At 36.0% G+C, this 18,169-nt stretch overlaps 1 protein-coding gene across 2 annotated transcripts in view; it reads left to right on the forward strand.

Moving 5' to 3' along the window:
- The first annotated feature begins 1,125 nt into the window (after positions 1-1,125).
- The window catches only part of LOC136028100 (atrial natriuretic peptide-converting enzyme-like), a 121,713-nt gene continuing 104,669 nt past the window's right edge, over positions 1,126-18,169 (forward strand). Inside the window, exons 1-2 of one of the 2 annotated variants that reach the window (XM_065705722.1) lie at positions 1,126-1,235; positions 11,439-11,538. In XM_065705722.1, coding sequence (XP_065561794.1) covers positions 11,491-11,538 — 48 coding nt within the window. In that variant the 5' untranslated portion in view covers positions 1,126-1,235; positions 11,439-11,490. Of the gene's footprint in view, positions 1,236-2,885; positions 2,989-11,438; positions 11,539-18,169 lie in introns of those variants that run through there. The other variant, XM_065705723.1, reaches the window with a different exon arrangement.

Consider the following 18,169-nt stretch of genomic DNA (forward strand, 5'->3'; position numbering starts at 1 on the left):
CATACTTCTGCGATCTTTCTCCAGGCCAAAAATGGGAAATTCCACATTTTTGCAGACATGAGCTTGAAACCTCAACTAAAAGGTTCGTTTTAATAGAATCGAACCTTTTAAAGGTTCTTCTTTGCAGATATGAGCTTGTGTAGATATTAGAGACAAATCTTTACTAAAAAGTTCGTTTTTGCAGACATGAGCTTGAAACCTCAAATACGGTTCTTATTTTAAGATTCCTTGACTTTTTGGAAGTGTTCCCTCTTCCCTTTTCGAAAATCTGGCGAATTTTCTCAGTTCTTCGCTTTCGATGGGTAACATTAAACTTAATGAATTTTATATACTTGGAATCTACATAAAAACTAATACTTCTGATGGATATATTATTTTCAAAATTCTGTTTTCAGAGTTTTTGGTTACTAATTTAGCCGAGCAGCTTCTGCGTTACCACGAACTGTTTGAAAATAAGACGAAAAAGAGTTTGCCAAAAAATTCAGGCACAAAAAAAATTACAAAGAAATGTCTTGGTGCGAAAATATGGCGGCAAAAAAAAATGTCTTGTCAAATAGTACCATGGCGAAGAATCCTTGGAACAGAGGAGGACTTGACCAAATATCCTGACGAATCTGGGTTAGACCAAAATCAATATCAACGATTTTTCCACCAGTAGGCAGGGCGGGATAATTATAAATCTACAGGAAAGATCGTATAAGTGGGAGCACGGGAATAGTTGGAGAGTTTAATAGACGTTAATAAAACAGGATGAAGGAGCTGAAGGAGAGAAATGCAGGATCAACATTTTAGGAGAGACCGTGGTTGGTCGATATACATAAAATCGAATTTGTCCAGGAAGGTTTAAGTTTAAACCATTGCCAACAACTTTGTATAAAAAGGGATGATCTGTTGACAGTCGGGTATTGTTTATAAGTTACGATTTAGCCTAAAGGATAATCAAATCTATTTAATGCTGTTCTTTTGTTTATGCTTTTATCTTTCGTCTTTATAAATGATATTCTAGCCTTGTCAGATAATCCGTTTTATTCCTTTGTAAGAAAAACAGAAAATGAAAAAAAAAATCATAAAAAAACGAGTAACGGTTTTAATTTACCCGAAATAACTCATCGAAGTTCAGTATTTCACGGATACCCGAACGTGGAACTCTGATAGTGAAAGTAGGATTATTGTCAATGGGTCTATAGGCGACTACATACTACACACTATAGGACTTTCACCTGTGCTCCTTTTAGGTAAAAATTCAATCTTTAGAGTGATTTAGATATAAATAAAAAGAGCATGCATTTTTGTGACTAGCCGAACTCTTAAGCTAGGGCCAATTTACCAGTAGACCCTGGCGAGGCCGTACTCATAATTTTGTTTGAGGGAGGGGGCAAAAAACGCATCTAAATTTGGGTACTTGTTTATTATACACCTCCTACTCAAGTGTCCGCTGTCTAAAACAAGAGAATAAACCGGTTTCTTCGGTAGCTTCTTTCAGCTTACCGGGAGACAAGACAAAGCCAAGTGACAGAACAGATGAAAACTATATAATTTGGGTTATATTTGAACATTAGGGGGGGGGGGGTAAGGTATTTGGAAAGTTTGAAGTTAGAATTCAATTCTTACTTCATAATTTGCAGAATAATTGTATGTAACACAGTATGCATGTAGAACCGCTATAGTTTGCCCCCACCGGTTAATTTATAGCGAACAGTATTACTGGCTTTCGTATAAAGTGAATATACCACTCGATGTCCTTTTTATGCTCTTTACAAATATAATAATTGCTTCTACCGGAAATTCAGATTTAAGCACTTTTTGACCTCTTAAAAAAGACCTAAATATGGGTATAAAAAGGCTTAAAACATTGGTTTCAGACTTTAAAACATTGGACTCGAACTTACCGTTTCATTATAAATCCATTTTTTTTTGATGTTATATTATCCACAAGCAGTGATTTTCCACGATTAAATTGGATAAATAAATTTTATCAATGTTATGGCGTTTTCTTCTTACTTGACATCGAATTTTAAATAAAAGCATGCGTTTTTTTATCGAAAATATGAAAGCCGTCTATTACAAACACCAGTTATGCTGTTTGCTATAAATTTACCTATATTAAATACAGCAATGATTATTTTACGTATCTAATATATGCTATGCTTTACCCCCCCCCCCTGATGTGCAAATATATAGCCCAAATTTGTTTCTAAACTATTACAGATTTGTGATTTCAAATATCCTATTATTTTGTATAAAACGACCGAAAACGCATGCTTTAATCGAAATTTCGGCGACAAGGAAGAAGAAAACGCCAGAACATAGATAAAAATTTCCGGTAGAAGCGATTATTATATTTGTAAAGAGCATAAAAAAGGCATCGAGTGGTATATTCGCTTTATACGAAAGCCAGTAATTCTGTTTGCTATAAATTTACTACCCGCCACCCCCCTAATGTGCAAATATATACCCCAGAATTGCTTCTAATATATTATATTTTCGTCATATTTTGCAATGTTTCATTAGGAACGAGCGTCAAAGAAACAGGTTCTAATTAAATGAAACACTTGACTGAGTGGCGTATAATACACAAGTACCAAAATTTGTTTATATGGATTGTATTACCTTTTTACGTGTCGAACAAAAATTTCAACCGAGGGGTAGTTCAAACGCGATACCCCCCCCCCCCTAGATACGACATTGGTCTAATGTCCTCTCGTTTATTACCAAGGGTCATATTTAAAATCAACTTGTGAGTTATATTTACAAGGAGAAATTAAAGATACACAATAATATATAATTGACAAAAGAACCACAATCAAAAATGCATATAAAGTACTACAATCTCTTTTTGTATTTCTTTCAACCACTCTAACACAATAATTGTATTATTAGGACTCAGTTGCTTGCCAGCATTCATTCCGTTCGGAGATAATGTGCGCTGGTGGACGCTATTGTTTATTTAGGATATTTGTTCTGTTTGAATTGTTTGAACACTTACCAGTATGTCTCTGTTTAATGGATTTTTGATTTGGTTTTTAACCAATCTAGGGGAGATTATTGGGTAAAATTCTAGTTAATTGACTTCCTGCTATCTCGGAAACAGAGGCGCCATTTGGGGGGGGGGGTCAGGGGTGGGCAAGTGCCCACCCCAGATTTTCCAGGGGGCCCTAGCTTCCACCACAAAGGGCCCTTTGCCGGCCATAATAATCCATTATATCCAACATAATCCATTCTGTCCAATTGATTTGAAATTACTGCACGTCTATTAACCATAGAGCGTAATTACTTGACGACCCTTGGGGTAATTACGCTATTTGCTATTAATTATTGTACACCTGTAAAGTAGGTAAGATACATAATAAAATTCTCGAGTTCTGTCAAATGCCCATTTCCTAGATGATTACGCGACACGAAGTGAGTCGGGGGGGGGGGCCAAGATAAGGTTTATGCCCACCCCAAGATTTGGTCCAAATGGCGCCTCTGCTCGGAAAGGATTTAGGTTAGGAAAATCAAACTTTCAGGGATGGGTCTACAGGCTAAAGTATGTCCCGGGAAGGTATTTTAAAGTAACCACCTCCATTCCTTCTCCCTCTAGAGGGCCCTGAAATTTGCCTACATGACAGGACTATACCTATTGAAATTTTGACAAAACAACATTTTACCTTAATCTTCAGTTACTAGTTGCTTTTTCTCTGCCTTTAGTTCTGAAAATGCAATTCCTGTAATTTGAGTAGAATTTTGAGCCATATCAATGTTCTTTTTTCAAAATTTAGGAAAAGTATTTTTATATTTTTAAAACCTTATAAAATGGAAGTGAGCAAAGTTATGAAGCTGAAAACAATTTTGTTGTACTTTAATTAAGCAGAAGATACATTTTGCAAGGTTTCACTTTTATAACACACATATTTTTAAAGGTCATCAAAGGTCAGGGTCCTCTAGAGGGAGAAGGAGTAGAGGTAGCTGCTTCAAAATACCTTCCCAGGACATACTTTAGTCTGTAGATTCATCCCTGAAAGTTTCATTTTCCTAACCTAAACCCTTTCTGAGATAGCAAGAAGTCAATTAACTAGAATTTTACCGATAGAATATTGAATAATTTTATGATGTCTCTCACGAAGTCGTACTTTGATCAGAAACACACTGAGCTTATGACGAAGATTCTTAGCCTGGAAAAGGGGATTGAGGCTTTGCGAAATGAGAATTTGGAGCTTGAAGAAGAAATACGGTTCTCAAAACCGAAATAGTAAATCTAAAAAAGTCTTGTCTTCAAGTTGAACTTGTTTCAAAAAGATAGAATATTCTACTTCACGGTATACCAGCTGTTCAAGGTGGTAACTCAGAAAATGCAACTCGTGAGTTTCTCGCTGAAATAGGAGTCAAGTGCTATCGTTTGAATGGAAATAAACCATCAGGCTCTAATACTAGGGCAACGTCTAGGACTACACTAAAAGCCGGGCCAGTTTTCGTGACTTTGGCTAATTTAGTAGATAAAGACGCTATTATGAACAATTGTGGTAAGCTGAAGGGATCTGGAAAAAGCATCACTTCTGATGTCCCGCGTGAACTGGCACGTCGTAGAAAAGAACTGCTATCTTTCGGCTATAATTTGCGTACATAATCCGACACTTCAACAAGAGTTGCTGAAACCCGAGTGATAACGAAAGGGATTAGTGTATGGATTGAAGCGAAAAAATCTTCAAAGAGTAAGACTTGGTTGCGAATTGAGGATGTTTGATCCCTTTAAACTATCTAGTAATGCGACCTCTGTGGTTCCCTCCCCCGCTTTGATAGTTGGAGGTGATGAGTAATATGTGTGATTTGTTCATTTTTTTAGTGATTTGTTTGATGTTTGTTAGTTGTTATTTTTTTTCGTAATTTATGATATATAAATTTTTCTCCTGGATTGGGAGATTTAGTTATGTTTTTGTTGTTTTTCATTTTGTATACAAGTTTTTCTCTTATTCAAGTTTTATGTTTTTGGCCTTTATTTTTTCTGTTTCAATTTCTTTTTTCTCAAAAAATGAGTTCATCGTTCTGTTTGCCTAGTTGCTGTCCACATGTCATTGTTATGAAGATGCCAAGCTGGGTGGTGGGTGGTGCATGATGGATCATAGTTTGTATGTCTTTTGAATTTGTCTGACTCTAGTTTGGGTGACATCTTCTCCTTGGGTGAGCGACAATTTCATCTTCAAAATAATCCAATTTATGTTCTTAGTTTGATAAATAATTCAGTAGGTCACGAGATGATTCAGTCAAACGAGATGGTAGATTCTCTATACTTCAGCTTAATGTTCAGGGTCTTTGTTCTTCGTTTGATGAGTTGAAAAAAATAGTGCGCAATGGCCACCCTGACTTCATTGGTCTTTGTGAGACTTTCCTTGATTCGAAAAACGAATCTCTATTGCAAGTCCCTGGGTACAAGATGGAATATTTGAATCGAAGTAGGATGGCTAAAGGTGGCCTTGCTGTTTATGTTTCGGAATATTTTCCGTACTCTGTTAGACATGACCTGTCAAGAAATGAAGAAGGAATTTTTTAATCCAAATTTATTGAGATTAAAAAACAAGCTAAAACTTTGATTGTTGGTAATATATACCGGTCTCCTAGTGGGTCTGTTCCCTCTTTCCTTCAGATTCTTGACGAGGCCTTGGAAATAATCCAACTTCATTCATGTGAACTTGTAATTATGGGTTACTTCAACCTTAATTGGTGTGACTGGAGGTCATCCTCGTCCTTGGATTTTCTTTCGACAATGCTCGCTTGTGGAACACTACCTTCTGCATGCATACCAACTCGCATAACTAACACTACCGCTTCTTTGCTTGATAATACTTTTTATCTTTGACCTTGGTGCGAAATTATATATTGATGAGTGATATCTCAGACCATTTTCCTGTTTTTTCCATGTAAGATTTTTCCGATTCGTTGCCAAGGAGGAGCCAAGAAGCGGGTTTTTCCTCTTTAAAATTTAATGATAAGGGCTTGCATATTCTTAGGTCACGGTTGGCAGGTCGTTCGTGAAGTATTTCTGAAAATGGATCTGACATAGATCCTTTGTTTAATTCGTTTAATGATTCTTTGAAAAAAGTTATCTTTGATACATGTGATGCACCCTAGTCGAATCCAGCATCGAAAAGAACAACCGCTTTGAATCCTTGGATGACCCCTGCACTCCTTAAAAGTTGGAGGAAGAAAAATTATCTTTGGAAGGCTTACAGGTGCTCTAAGCCATTTTTGCGTCATTCTCGGCTTCAACTTTTCAAAGCTTATAGAAGAGTTTACAATTCGCTTTGCCGAAGGGCTAAATCGTTATTTTATCATAGAAAATTCTCTGCGTGCGGTAAAGACATTAGGAAGACATGGCAAGTAATCAATTCTATTATCAGGCCATCTTCTCTGCCTCCTTCTGTCCCTTCAAGTGTTGTGATTGACGGGAAAAATGTAGAGGGTGAGCTAAAAGTTCAAGATGCGTTTACTTCCTATTTTGCTAATATCGGCAAAACTACAGCCTCTTCTGTAAGTCCTTCTTCTTCTCTACCTGATTTTAGGTCTTATCTAGGACCACCTTGTCCTAAATCAATGGCATTGGAACCTGTCTCTGAAGCTGAAATAGCCAGAATTGTCAATTGTCTGAGGGGTTCTTCATCCTCTGGCCCAGACCGTATTCCGACTAAGGTCGTCAAGTTCATTCTTCCTGTCATTTTGTGTGCCCTCACGAGACTTGTCAATCTTTCTTTTGAAAATGGTGTCTTCCCAATTGCTCTAAAGTGTGCTCGTGTTATCATCCTTTTTAAAGGTGGATCAAGGAATGATCCTGCAAATTATCGTCCCATATTTCTTTTATCAGTGTTTAGTAAAATTTTTGAAAAAGCTATGCTTTCTCGACTTCTTGGTTTTCTTAATTCTAAATACTTTTTTCATGATTTTCAGTTTGGTTTTAGGGCGAAACACTCAACTGAGTATGCATGTGCAACTCTCTTGAATTATTTAAATTCAGCTCTTGACTCCGATTTGATACCTGCTGCTCTTTTTCTTGATGTTCGAACATACACTATTAACACACAAGATTCTTCTTTTGAAAATGTCCCATGTTGGTATAAGAGGGAATGCTTATTCATGGTTTCTATCACATTTATCTGGTCGAGTCATCTCGGTTCATCCGGACTTTCCTAATCCTTCTGGAATAGAGTTTAGCGTTCCACAAGGATCTGTCATTGGGCCGATACTATTTTTAATCTACGTCAATGACCTTATTAATGCGGTTAAAAAATTTAAAACCGACCATTTGCTGTCGTCTTTGTCAACCAGTATCCGTCACTAGCTGTGACAAGAGTTTGTCCTTACCGGATACACTTATTGCTTTTGCTGATGACAGTACTCTTGGCACAGCTGGTAGAACTGAGACTGATCTTCGTTCAAGGATGATAGCCCTTTTTGAAAGAGTTATCCAGTGGTTTAATGTAAATTATCTTGGATTAAATGTCGAAAAGTCATGTTTTCTCATTTTCTCCAGAGTCTCAAAGGCTTGCCCTGATTTAAATGAAATAAATGTATCAAGAGGTTCTCTAAGTGGACCTAAGGATCATTACGTTCGATTCCTAGGCATCTTGCTTGACGAAAATCTTTCGTTCAAGCATCATATTGACCTGATTAAAATGAAAGTCTCCAGGAGTCTCGGAATCCTTAGAAAGCTCAAATATATATTTTCAGGGTCGATTATTAGAATCTCGTTCTGCAGCCTATTTCAGTCTTATGTTTCATATTGTTCTGTTATTTGGATGTCAACTTTTCCCTCGTCTCTGAAGCCACTTTCAAAACTTTATGATAAAGCAAGGACTCTTATTCAGGAAACTAACCGATTTTCACTTAAACCCTTGCTTGATTTGAAATCTCTCTATTTTCTTTCTTGTTCTTCTTTCATTTTTTTACAGTTGCACGGCCATCTTCCTGCTGTCCTATGTAATAATCTATCTTTTGTTTCTGATCATTCGATTTATCATCTCCGCACATCCAACAATTTAATGGTTCTTCACACACCGTCAGTGAGGTCTGACTTCATCCCTCTGACAACTTGCAACAGGATCTGGAACACGCTCCCAGAGTCCGAACGAAGCTGCCACTCGTTTGATATGTTCAAAAATTATGTTAGAGATTTTCTAGCTAGTAAATAATTTTGTTTGCTTTTTTTTGTCTCTTTATTTTATATTCTGGTTTCCCTTGGAGTTGATGTCTCTGGATTGAGTTGGATATTTAATTGAGTTGGTGAAATCATGTGCTACCCCCTGCCTAGCTTGTCATTTTTGGGAGATTATTAAGGTGGGCGACTCATTTTTTTTTTGGGTTTTGTTTATATTTTTTTTTTTTTTGGTTTTTTTTTCTCCCCTGTTCTTTCCCGGCCATGGAGCCTTATGGGGGAGATTGTCTTGAAGCAATTTTTTGTTTATGGATTTTATGGACTAAAGAATCTAAAGGACCATAAAGAATATATAGACTAAAGAAATAAAGAACTCAGAACTCAGATATTTTCTTTATAAACCAATAAAAAAAATTACAAAATAATTTCTTGAAGGAAAGTGAAGAGCTATATCAAAACCTAATAGCGAGTGAACGAGAATAAATAAATTCACATTGATCGGAGAAAAACAATGTTTACGCTATTTTGGCATAGGCTATGGTGAATGAAAATAACCCATTTTTTTTTCAAAGCGTGTTTTCCCCTTTGTTTCAATTGGGCCAGTAGGCTATACATGCAGATTAAGTTACAAGCTGATAAGGGACATAAGTAATTTGGCTTTATTTTTGACGAGAATCAGTACAGGGCGAAAAATATTTCTTTTATTATTTTTTGTCTTGGTCGATGCTCCACTGTCTCTACCTACATATCCTGCAAGTTTCAAGCCAGTCTGGAAAAATTAACTTTTCAGATATTTTTGTATAAGGAATTTATGCAACCGATTTCCTTCGTCGTTATTTGCTATACCAATACAGTCTACATGCCTTTTAAGTTTAAGCCAATCAGATACTTGGTTTTGACAGAGAACAGCTGACATAATGTCTTTTGATTTACCTCTAATTAGTAGTAAATAAATTCGATGCCCGATAGGGACATTTGATAAGACATTTTTAGACTTGGTTCATTCCTTTCTCAAGTCAAAATTTGAGGTCCACTTGGCCGATAGAAAACGCCAGAACATTGATAAAATTTCCGGTAGAAGCGATTATTATATTTGTAAAGAGCATAAAAAAGGCATCGAGTGGTATATTCACTTTATACGAAGCCAGTAATACTGTTTGCTATAAATTTACCCCCCACCCCTCTAATGTGCAAATATATAGCCCAAAATTGTTTCTAATGTTTTATATTTTCATCATATATGCAATGTTTCATTAGGAATGAGCGTCAAAGAAACAGCTTCTAATTAAATGAAACACTTGACTGAGTGGCGTATAATACACAAGTACCAAAATTTTTTTATATGGATTTTATTACCTTTTTACGTGTCGAACAAAAATTTCGACCGAAGGTAGTTCAAACACGAAACCCCCCCCCCCCCTAGATACGACATTGGTCTAAGGTCCTCTCGCTTATACCAAGGGTCATATTTAAAATCAACTTGTGAGTGGAGAAATTAAAGATACACAATAATATATAATTGACAAAAGATAACCACAGTCAAAAATGCATATAAAGTACTACAATCTCTTTTTGTATTTCTTTCAACCACTCTAAAACAATAATTGCATTATTACGACTGAAGAAGACCATGATATTTTCTTTTATAAACCAATAAAAAAAAATCACAAAATAATTTCCTAAAGGAAAGTGAAGAGCTATATCAAAACCTAATAGCGAGCGAACGAGAATAAATAAGTTCACATTGATCGGAGAAAAACAATGTTTACGCTATTTTGGCATAGGCTATGGTGAATGAAAATAACCCATTTTTTTTTCAAAACGTGTTTTCCCCTTTGTTTCAATTGGGCCAGTAGGCTATACATGCAGATTAAGTTACAAGCTGATAAGGGACAGAACTAATTTGGCTTTATTTTTGACGAGAATCAGTACAGGGCGAAAAATGATTTTTTTTTTTTTTTTATGTATTTTGTCTTGGTCGATGCTCCACTGTCTCTGCCTACATATCCTATAAGTTTCAAGCCAGTCTGGAAAAAGTAACTTTTCAGATATTTTTGTATAAGGAATTTATGCAACCGATTTCCTTCTATTTTTGTCGTTATTTGCTATACCAATACAGCCTACATGCCTTTTAAGTTTAAGCCAATCAGATACTTGGTTTTGACAGAGAACATCTGACATAATGTCTTTTGATTTACCTCTAATTAGTAGTAAATAAATTCTATGCCCGATAGGGACATTTGATAAGACATTTTTAGACTTGCTTCATTCCTTTCTCAAGTCAAAATTTGAGGTCCACTTGGCCCCCAAACATTCCTTGAAAGTTTCAACTGGATTCCTCAGTCCATTCCCAAAACATTGCAGATATGTTATTTTGATAGCTTGGAAGGAAAATACGTCTTTCGATTTACCTTGCTAATTAACTGTGAATAGACTCAAGCCCCATAGTGGTTTATAGTACAAATTATTTAGGTAATTTGAGATTGGTAACAAATATGTTTAGCGCTCCCACCCGTCACCCCCAACACAAAGTTGTAGGTCCTATTGCAGCCTAAAAGCTGCTACTCCTTGCTACCTAAAATTCCATTCCCTTAGACGTTGCGGAGATATTGCAGATGTTCTATTTTGATAACCTGGATACACATATTGTCTTTTTTATTGCTTCTAACCCTCCCCAGGTCATAAAATTGAGGTTTATTTCCCTCCTCCCAATGCTCCCTGAAAGTTTCAACTCGATCCTCAAAGCCAATCTTGAGATATTGGAGATTGCGTATTTTGAAAACTCAGAAGTACATAACATTTTTTTGATTTACCCAAATACTTGTGCTGCAGTTTTTGACAGTCATTTTTCTATACCTTAAAACATTTATTATTCGTCTTTTTCCTAAAGATGTCGAGGCCGTGTTCTACATTATTCCATAAACCAGAATTCTTCCGTATCGAAATAAATATGTGACTAGTCAATTTGAACCGAATATTATCAAACATAATCTAAATCAGTTATGTTTTTTTTCATAATCAGTATTTGAAGGAAAAAATTGTTACTTTTCTTTGTTGTTGGTTTAATTTAGTTTAACGATTTAACAACCGAAGCGCTCAATAATATTTTAGACCATTTTATTTTATTTTTAGTTTGCTGTGAAAAAGAAAATGCTAGCTAGTCTGAACATCATCTAAATCTGATATGTTTTTCTTTCAGAATTAGTATTTGAAGGAAAAAATTGTTACTTTCCTTTGTTGTTGGTTTAATTTAGTTTAACGATTTAACAACCTAAACGCTCAATAACATTTTAAACCAATTTTTTTTTATTTTTAGTTTGCTGTGAAAAGGAAAGTGCTAGCTAGTCTGGGCATCCAATGAGTTCTTGATGGGTCGACACAGGAGAGATAGAAGCAAAAGTTCAGACAAGAAAATTGTGAGTATAAAATATTGATTTAAAATGTAATATTTAAAAATATTTGAGTATTTAAAAACTTCTAAAGATGTAACTATGAATACATTTATATCCGTACTAATATTTAAATATACCTAAATATTTACATTTAAATATTAGAAATATTTAGAAATGTCCGTATAAATATTATGAATACAAAAAAATTAGATATTTATTATTGTCAAATTATTCGTAGTAATAAGCCAAAGGGCAACCGTGGTCAATAGTACCATAGCCAAAAGAATAAAAAAAATCTTGGAACTATATAAACATGAAAATAATCTGTTTTTCATACTGATTACAAAAATTTAAACTATTATAATAGTGATATTTATAAATAGCCTTCTTGTTGCTTTCATATAATAGTGATGATAAAATGCGAAATAGTGAATTTTTTTTTACAACTTGTTCATAATTTTGGAATAAAATCCTTAATTCGCTTCTCTTTGACCGATTGATTGCCAGTTTAGCTGAAAAGCCCCTATCTGTTTATGAAAAAGCCTCCGCCCGTGAAGTGCGTACCCACTTGCGAGTGTGACAGTTAGAACTGTTACCCGAACAAAGGGAGTAGTCCGGGTATGTGCTGTGGACGATAGAAATCAACTTTAGATTCTTTCAGCCCGAAAATGAGCCTCTTTTTCTTAATCAATTTTTGATAGTTTTCAAATTGAACAACAAAGTCAATAATATTCAAATGTAGACATCCTGTAGAAAATACGTATCATTTATTTATGAATCTTCAATGAAACAATCTTTCAGAAACCAGAAATGCTCTATCGTTATTAACTGACCAAAGTTGTAAAAGGGGGAGGAGCGGTTACCAAAAAGTAGGTGTAGGATCTGTCATTACCGGTAATTGTACGCATACTCTCTACTAGCTTACTATCAAACAGTTCGTGGTAACGAACTTTAGTAAGGAGCGATCCGGCTCAATAGTAACCAAAACTCTAAAAAATTGAATTTTGATATCAATAGCTACATCAAAAGAATTGCATTTTAATGCTGATTTTAAATATATAAGTTTCATCAAATTTAGTTTTACCCATCAAAAGTTACGAGCCTGAGAAAATTTGCCTTATTTAGGAAAATAGGGGGAAATACCCCCTAATAGTCGTAGGATCTTAACGAAAATGACACCATCAGATTCAGCGTATCAGAGAACCCTACTGTAGAAGTTTCAAGCTCCTATCTACAAAAACGTGGAATTTTGTATTTTTTGCCAGAAGACAAATCACGGGTGCGTGTTTATTTGTTTTTGTTTTTCTTTTTTTTCTTTTCCCCAGGGGTCATCGTATCGACCAAGTGATCCTAGAATGTCACAAGAGGGCTCATTCTAACGGAAATGAAAAGTTCTAGTGCCCTTTTTAAGTGACTAAAAAAATTGGAGGGCATCTAGGCCCCCTCCCACGCTCATTTTTATTCCCAAAGTCAACGGATCAAACTTTTGAGATAGCCAATTTGTTCAGCATAGTCGAAAACCATAATAACTATGTCTTTGGTGATGACTTACTCCCCCACAGTCCCTGGGGGAGGGGCTGCAAGTCACGAACTTCGACCAGTGTTCACATATAATAATGGTTATTGGGAAGTGTACAGACGTTTTCAGGGGGATTTTTTTGGTTTTGGGGGTAGGGTTGAGGGGAGGGGGCTATGTGGGAGGATCTTTCTTTGGAGAAATATGTCATGGGGGAAGAAAAATTCAATGAAAAGGGCGCAGGGCGCAGGACGAATTTGGTCACGTTAGAAAAAAACGTCAAATTCAGAGCTTAATATACAATGCTGGGTGTCCGGAGCCTCTCTATTATGGAGTATAATTTGAAAATAACACAACTATACGAGCGATAAAACATATATACCACAACCATAACTCAACTAACGAAAGAACTGCTAAGAGATAACACAACTATAAAGCGAAAACAGGTGAAAACTAACGGGAAAATAAACGAACTAAGAGATGGAGGGGGCCCAGAGAAAAAATATAATCCTTTTCCAATTTTGAGCTTGACTTCCGCAAAGGAGTAATAATGTCAGAAGCCCTGAAATACCGAATTATTTTCTTTTCAAACAGTTCGTGGATATATAAGTTTCGTCAAATTTAATCTTTGTCATCAAAAGTTACGAGCCTGAGAAAATTTGCCTTATTTTGGAAAATAGGAAAAAACACCCCCTAAAAGTCATAGAATCTTAACGAAAATCACACCATCGTGTTCAGCGTATAAAAGAACCCTAGAGCAAAAATTTCAAGCTCCTATCTACAAAAATGTGGAATTTCGTATTTTTTGCCAGAAGACAGATCACGGGTGCGTGTTTATTTTATTTTTTTTTCCCCAGGGGTCATCGTATCGACCAAGTGGTCTTAGAATCTCGCAAGAGTGCTCATTCTAACGGAAATGAAAAGTTCTAGTGCCCTTTTTAAGTGACCAAAAAATTGGAGGGCACCTAGGCCCCCTCCCACGCTTATTTTTTTCCCAAAGTCAACGGATCCAAATTTTGAGATAGCCATTTTGTTCCGCATAGTCGAAAACCATATTAACTATGTCTTTGGAATGACTCACTCCCCCACAGTCCCTGGGGGAGGGGCTGCAAGTTACAAACTTTGTCCAGTGTTTACATACAGTAATGGTTATTGGGAAGTGTACGGACGTTTTCAGGGGGATTTTTTGGTTTGGGTGGGGTTGAGGGGAGGAAGATATATGGGAGGATCTTCTCTTGGAGGAACATGTCATGGGGGAAGAGATATTCAATGAAAAGAGCGCGGGATTTTCTAGCATTACTATAAAAAAAAAACAATGAAAATATAAACACGAAAAAGTTTTTCAACTGAAAGTAAAGAGTAGCATTAAAACTTAAAACTAACAGAGATTATTACGCATATGAGGGGTTCAAAAAATACTTTAGCATAAAGAGCGAGGTATTTAGGAGGAGATAAATACCTTGCTCTTTATGCTAAGTGTTTTTAGTAATTTCAACTATTTATTCCACGGCCTTTCTGATTCAGGGGTCATTCTTAAAGAATTGGGACAAAACTTAAGATTTAGTGTAAAAGGCGAGGTATTAACGAGGGGACAAACCCCTCATATACATAATAAAAAATATAAGAGCATAAAAGTTTGTTACGTAAGTTAATTCTTAAGTTACTTATATTTTTTACTTATTTTTTTTTTTAAGTAACCGAAAAATTGGAGGGCAACTAGGCCTCCTTCCCCACCCGTTATTTCTCAAAATCGTCTGATCAAAACTAAGAGAAAGCCGTTTAATCAAAAAAAAAAATAATATGCAAATTTTATTTTACTAATTAATGTGCGGAGGGCCAAAATCAAAAATGCATTAATTCAGAAACGTTCAGAAATTAAATAAAAAAAACTAGTTTTTTAAACTGAAAGTAAGGAGCGATATTAAAACTTAAAACGGACAGAAATTACTCCGTATATGACAACAACAATGGGTTGTCCCCTCCGCAATCCCTCGCTCTTTACGCTAAAGTTTTTAATTGTTTTAAAAAGTAGAATTGTGGCAAAGAATCAAACTTTAGCGTAAAGAGCAAGGGATTGCGGAGGGGACAACCCATTTCATATACGGAGTAATTTCTGTCCGTTTTAAGTTTTAATACCGCTCCTTACTTTCAGTTTAAAAAACTAGTTTTTTTTTTATTTAATTTAGCTCTAGGGACACACGTTTACGTGTAGCAAGTGAGTTTCTTGAATATGGTGGCTCTGATGTTAGAATTAAGTTACTGAAGATTTTGAATATGAATTTTGAAAAAGGGGAAGTACCTAATGATTTTAGGAAAAGCTTAATTAAATCACTATATAAGAAAGGTGATAAGAGTGAGCGTTGTAATTATCGAGGTATTAGTCTAGTCTCTGTAGGTAGCAAATTACTTAGTAATATGATACTTTATAGACTGAGAGATGCTGTAGAGAAAGTTTTAAGAGAAGAACAGTGCAGTTTTAGAAAGGGTAGAGGATATCTCAACAAATTTTCACTCTGAATAATTGAGAAGTGCCCGAGTTATCAAACACCTTTGATCTCAGTTTTATAGGTTATGAGGAAGCGTTCGATTGTTTTGATAGAAGAGCTTTAGCGAAGGTCTTATCCTTGTATGGTATTTCAGTTAAAAAAAAAACTTGTTTTTTTTTAATTTAATTTCTGAACGTTTTTGAATCAATGCATGTTTTATTTTGGCTCTCCGCAGAGGGATAACTAAAACGAAATTTGCCTATTTATTTTTTTTGGCTAAATGGCTTTCTCATAGTTTCGATCGAATGATTTTGAGAAAAAAAGGAGGGGGGGAGGAACCCTAATTGCCCTCCGATTTTTGGTTACTTAAAAAGGTAACTAGAACTTGTAATTTTTTACGAATGTTTTTATTAGTAAAAGATATACATAACTTATAAATTAGCTTACGTAACGAACTTTTGTATTCTCATGTTTTTATTACATATATGAGGGAGTTCACCCCCTCGTCAGTACCTCGCTCTTTACACTAAAGCTTAAATTTTGTCCCAATTCATTAAGAATGACCCCTGAATCACAAAAGCCGTAGAATAAATAGTTGAAATTACTAAAAATACTTTAGCGTAAAGAGCGTTTACTTTAGCGTAAACCCTCAACATATACACATCTTCTCAACCCCTCCCCCAACCAAAAAATCCCCCTGAAAACGTCTATACACTTCCCAATAACCATTACTATGTGTAAGCACTGGTCAAAGTTTGTAACTTGTAGCCCCTTCCACGGGGACTGTGGGGGAGGAAGTCGTCCCCAAAGACATAGTTATAAGGTTTTTTGACTACGCTGAATAAAATGGCTATCTCAGAATTTTGATTCGTTGACTTTGGGAAAATACTTAGCATGGGAGGGGGCCTAGGTGCCATCCAATTTTTTTAGTCACTTTAAAAGGGCACTAGAACTTTTCATTTCCGTTAGAGTGAGCCCTTTTGCAACATTCTAGGACCACTTGGTCGATACGATCACCCCTGAAAAAAAAAAACAAAAAAAAACAACAAACAAACAAACAAATAAACACGCATCCGTGATCTGGCTTCTGGCAAAGAATACAAAATTCCACATTTTTATAGATAGGAGCTTGAAACTTCTACAATAGGGTTCTCTGATACGCTGAATCTGATGGTCAGATTTAGGATCAGGTGTCTTTAGGTGTGATGTTAGGATTCCTTGACTTTTAGGGGGTGTTTCCCCCCATTTTCTACAATAAGGCAAATTTTCTCTGGCTCGTAACTTTTGATGGGTAAGATTAAACTTGATGAAACTTATATATTTAAAATTAGCATTAAAATGCAATTCTTTTGATGTAGCTATTGGTATGAAAATTCCATTTTATAGAGTTTTGGTTACTATTGAGCCGGGTCGCTCCTTACTACAGTTCGTAACCACGAACTGTTTGATACCAGACAAACACATTAAAGTGATTATTGCTATGTACGAGAATAACATTGCTGTGCTTAAGGAAATGAGGTTAGCAGCTGGTTTTGTATTTAAATCAGGAGTTAAGCTGGACTGTGTTCTATCCCCCTTTATATGGATCATTTTGATGGACTTCGTCTTATGGAGCACATGAAAGGCTTTTGCGCGTTCAGGGTGCGGTTTTGCGCGTTCAGGGTGCTAGAGTGAGTTTGAAAATTAATGTTAAGAAGACTGAGTCACTAAGGCTAGGAATAAATGAAGATGAAAAGGTGACGAAGGGTAACGAAAAGATTGATCAGATGAGCAGCTTTTCTTACCTTGGTAGTATTATTAGTGAAGATGGTGAGAGCAGCGAAGATGTTAAAAGTAGCATAGCCAAGGCTCAAGGTGTTTTCAAAATTAAAAAAAAAACCTTGTATGGATAGGAAGACAGGTATGCAAACCAAGATTAGAATATTGGAAGGTACAGTGATGATAGTGGTAAAATATGGCTCTGAAGCATGGGCGTTCCGAAAAGCGGATGAAGATTTACTAGATGTTTTTCCAGAGAAATTGCCTACGGATTCTTTTGAAAACCCGGCTGACTGACCGTATTTCAAACAGTAGGCTGTACGAAAAATGTCCTTCAATCCCGCTTTCTGGGGTTATAACGAAATGAAGGTTGATATGGCTAGGGCACGTTCTGAGGATGAAGGACAGATTGCCAAGTATTGTCCGTTTTGACCAGCCGGCTGAACAGAAAGCAGGTCGTCCTCGTCTGAGGTGGGAGACTGTCATAAAGAAAGATTTAAAGGAAACGGAAACTTCCTGGGAGGGTGTAAAGAGGAAGGCTCTGGATAGAATGCGGTGGAGGAGGAGCGTGTGTAGCTGTGTTGGCCTCAGGCGGCTTGGTACTGCGGTGAGTTTTTAGTAGTAGTAGTAGCAGTTTTGCAGGTCAGGGGGATGGTATTACCCCACCTGTACCCTCCCTCTACCGGTTTCCATGATTCTAGATGTAGGCCTACATCACTTTTAAGCTCAGGCCCTATTTTAGGCATACTTCCAAAGCTAAACTCCTTCTGTGTCCTTTAAAAGCAGAATTGTATTCAGTTGCATGGCCCCGAAGCTTAAGACTAAGCTACAATTATCTCATGCTAAATATCTAAATATGCCTATAAATATTTTGAAGATTACCTCCTGTAGTTGT

This window comes from Artemia franciscana, chromosome 6, assembly GCF_032884065.1.
Source record: "Artemia franciscana chromosome 6, ASM3288406v1, whole genome shotgun sequence".
In the NCBI taxonomy this organism is placed as follows: domain Eukaryota; kingdom Metazoa; phylum Arthropoda; class Branchiopoda; order Anostraca; family Artemiidae; genus Artemia; species Artemia franciscana.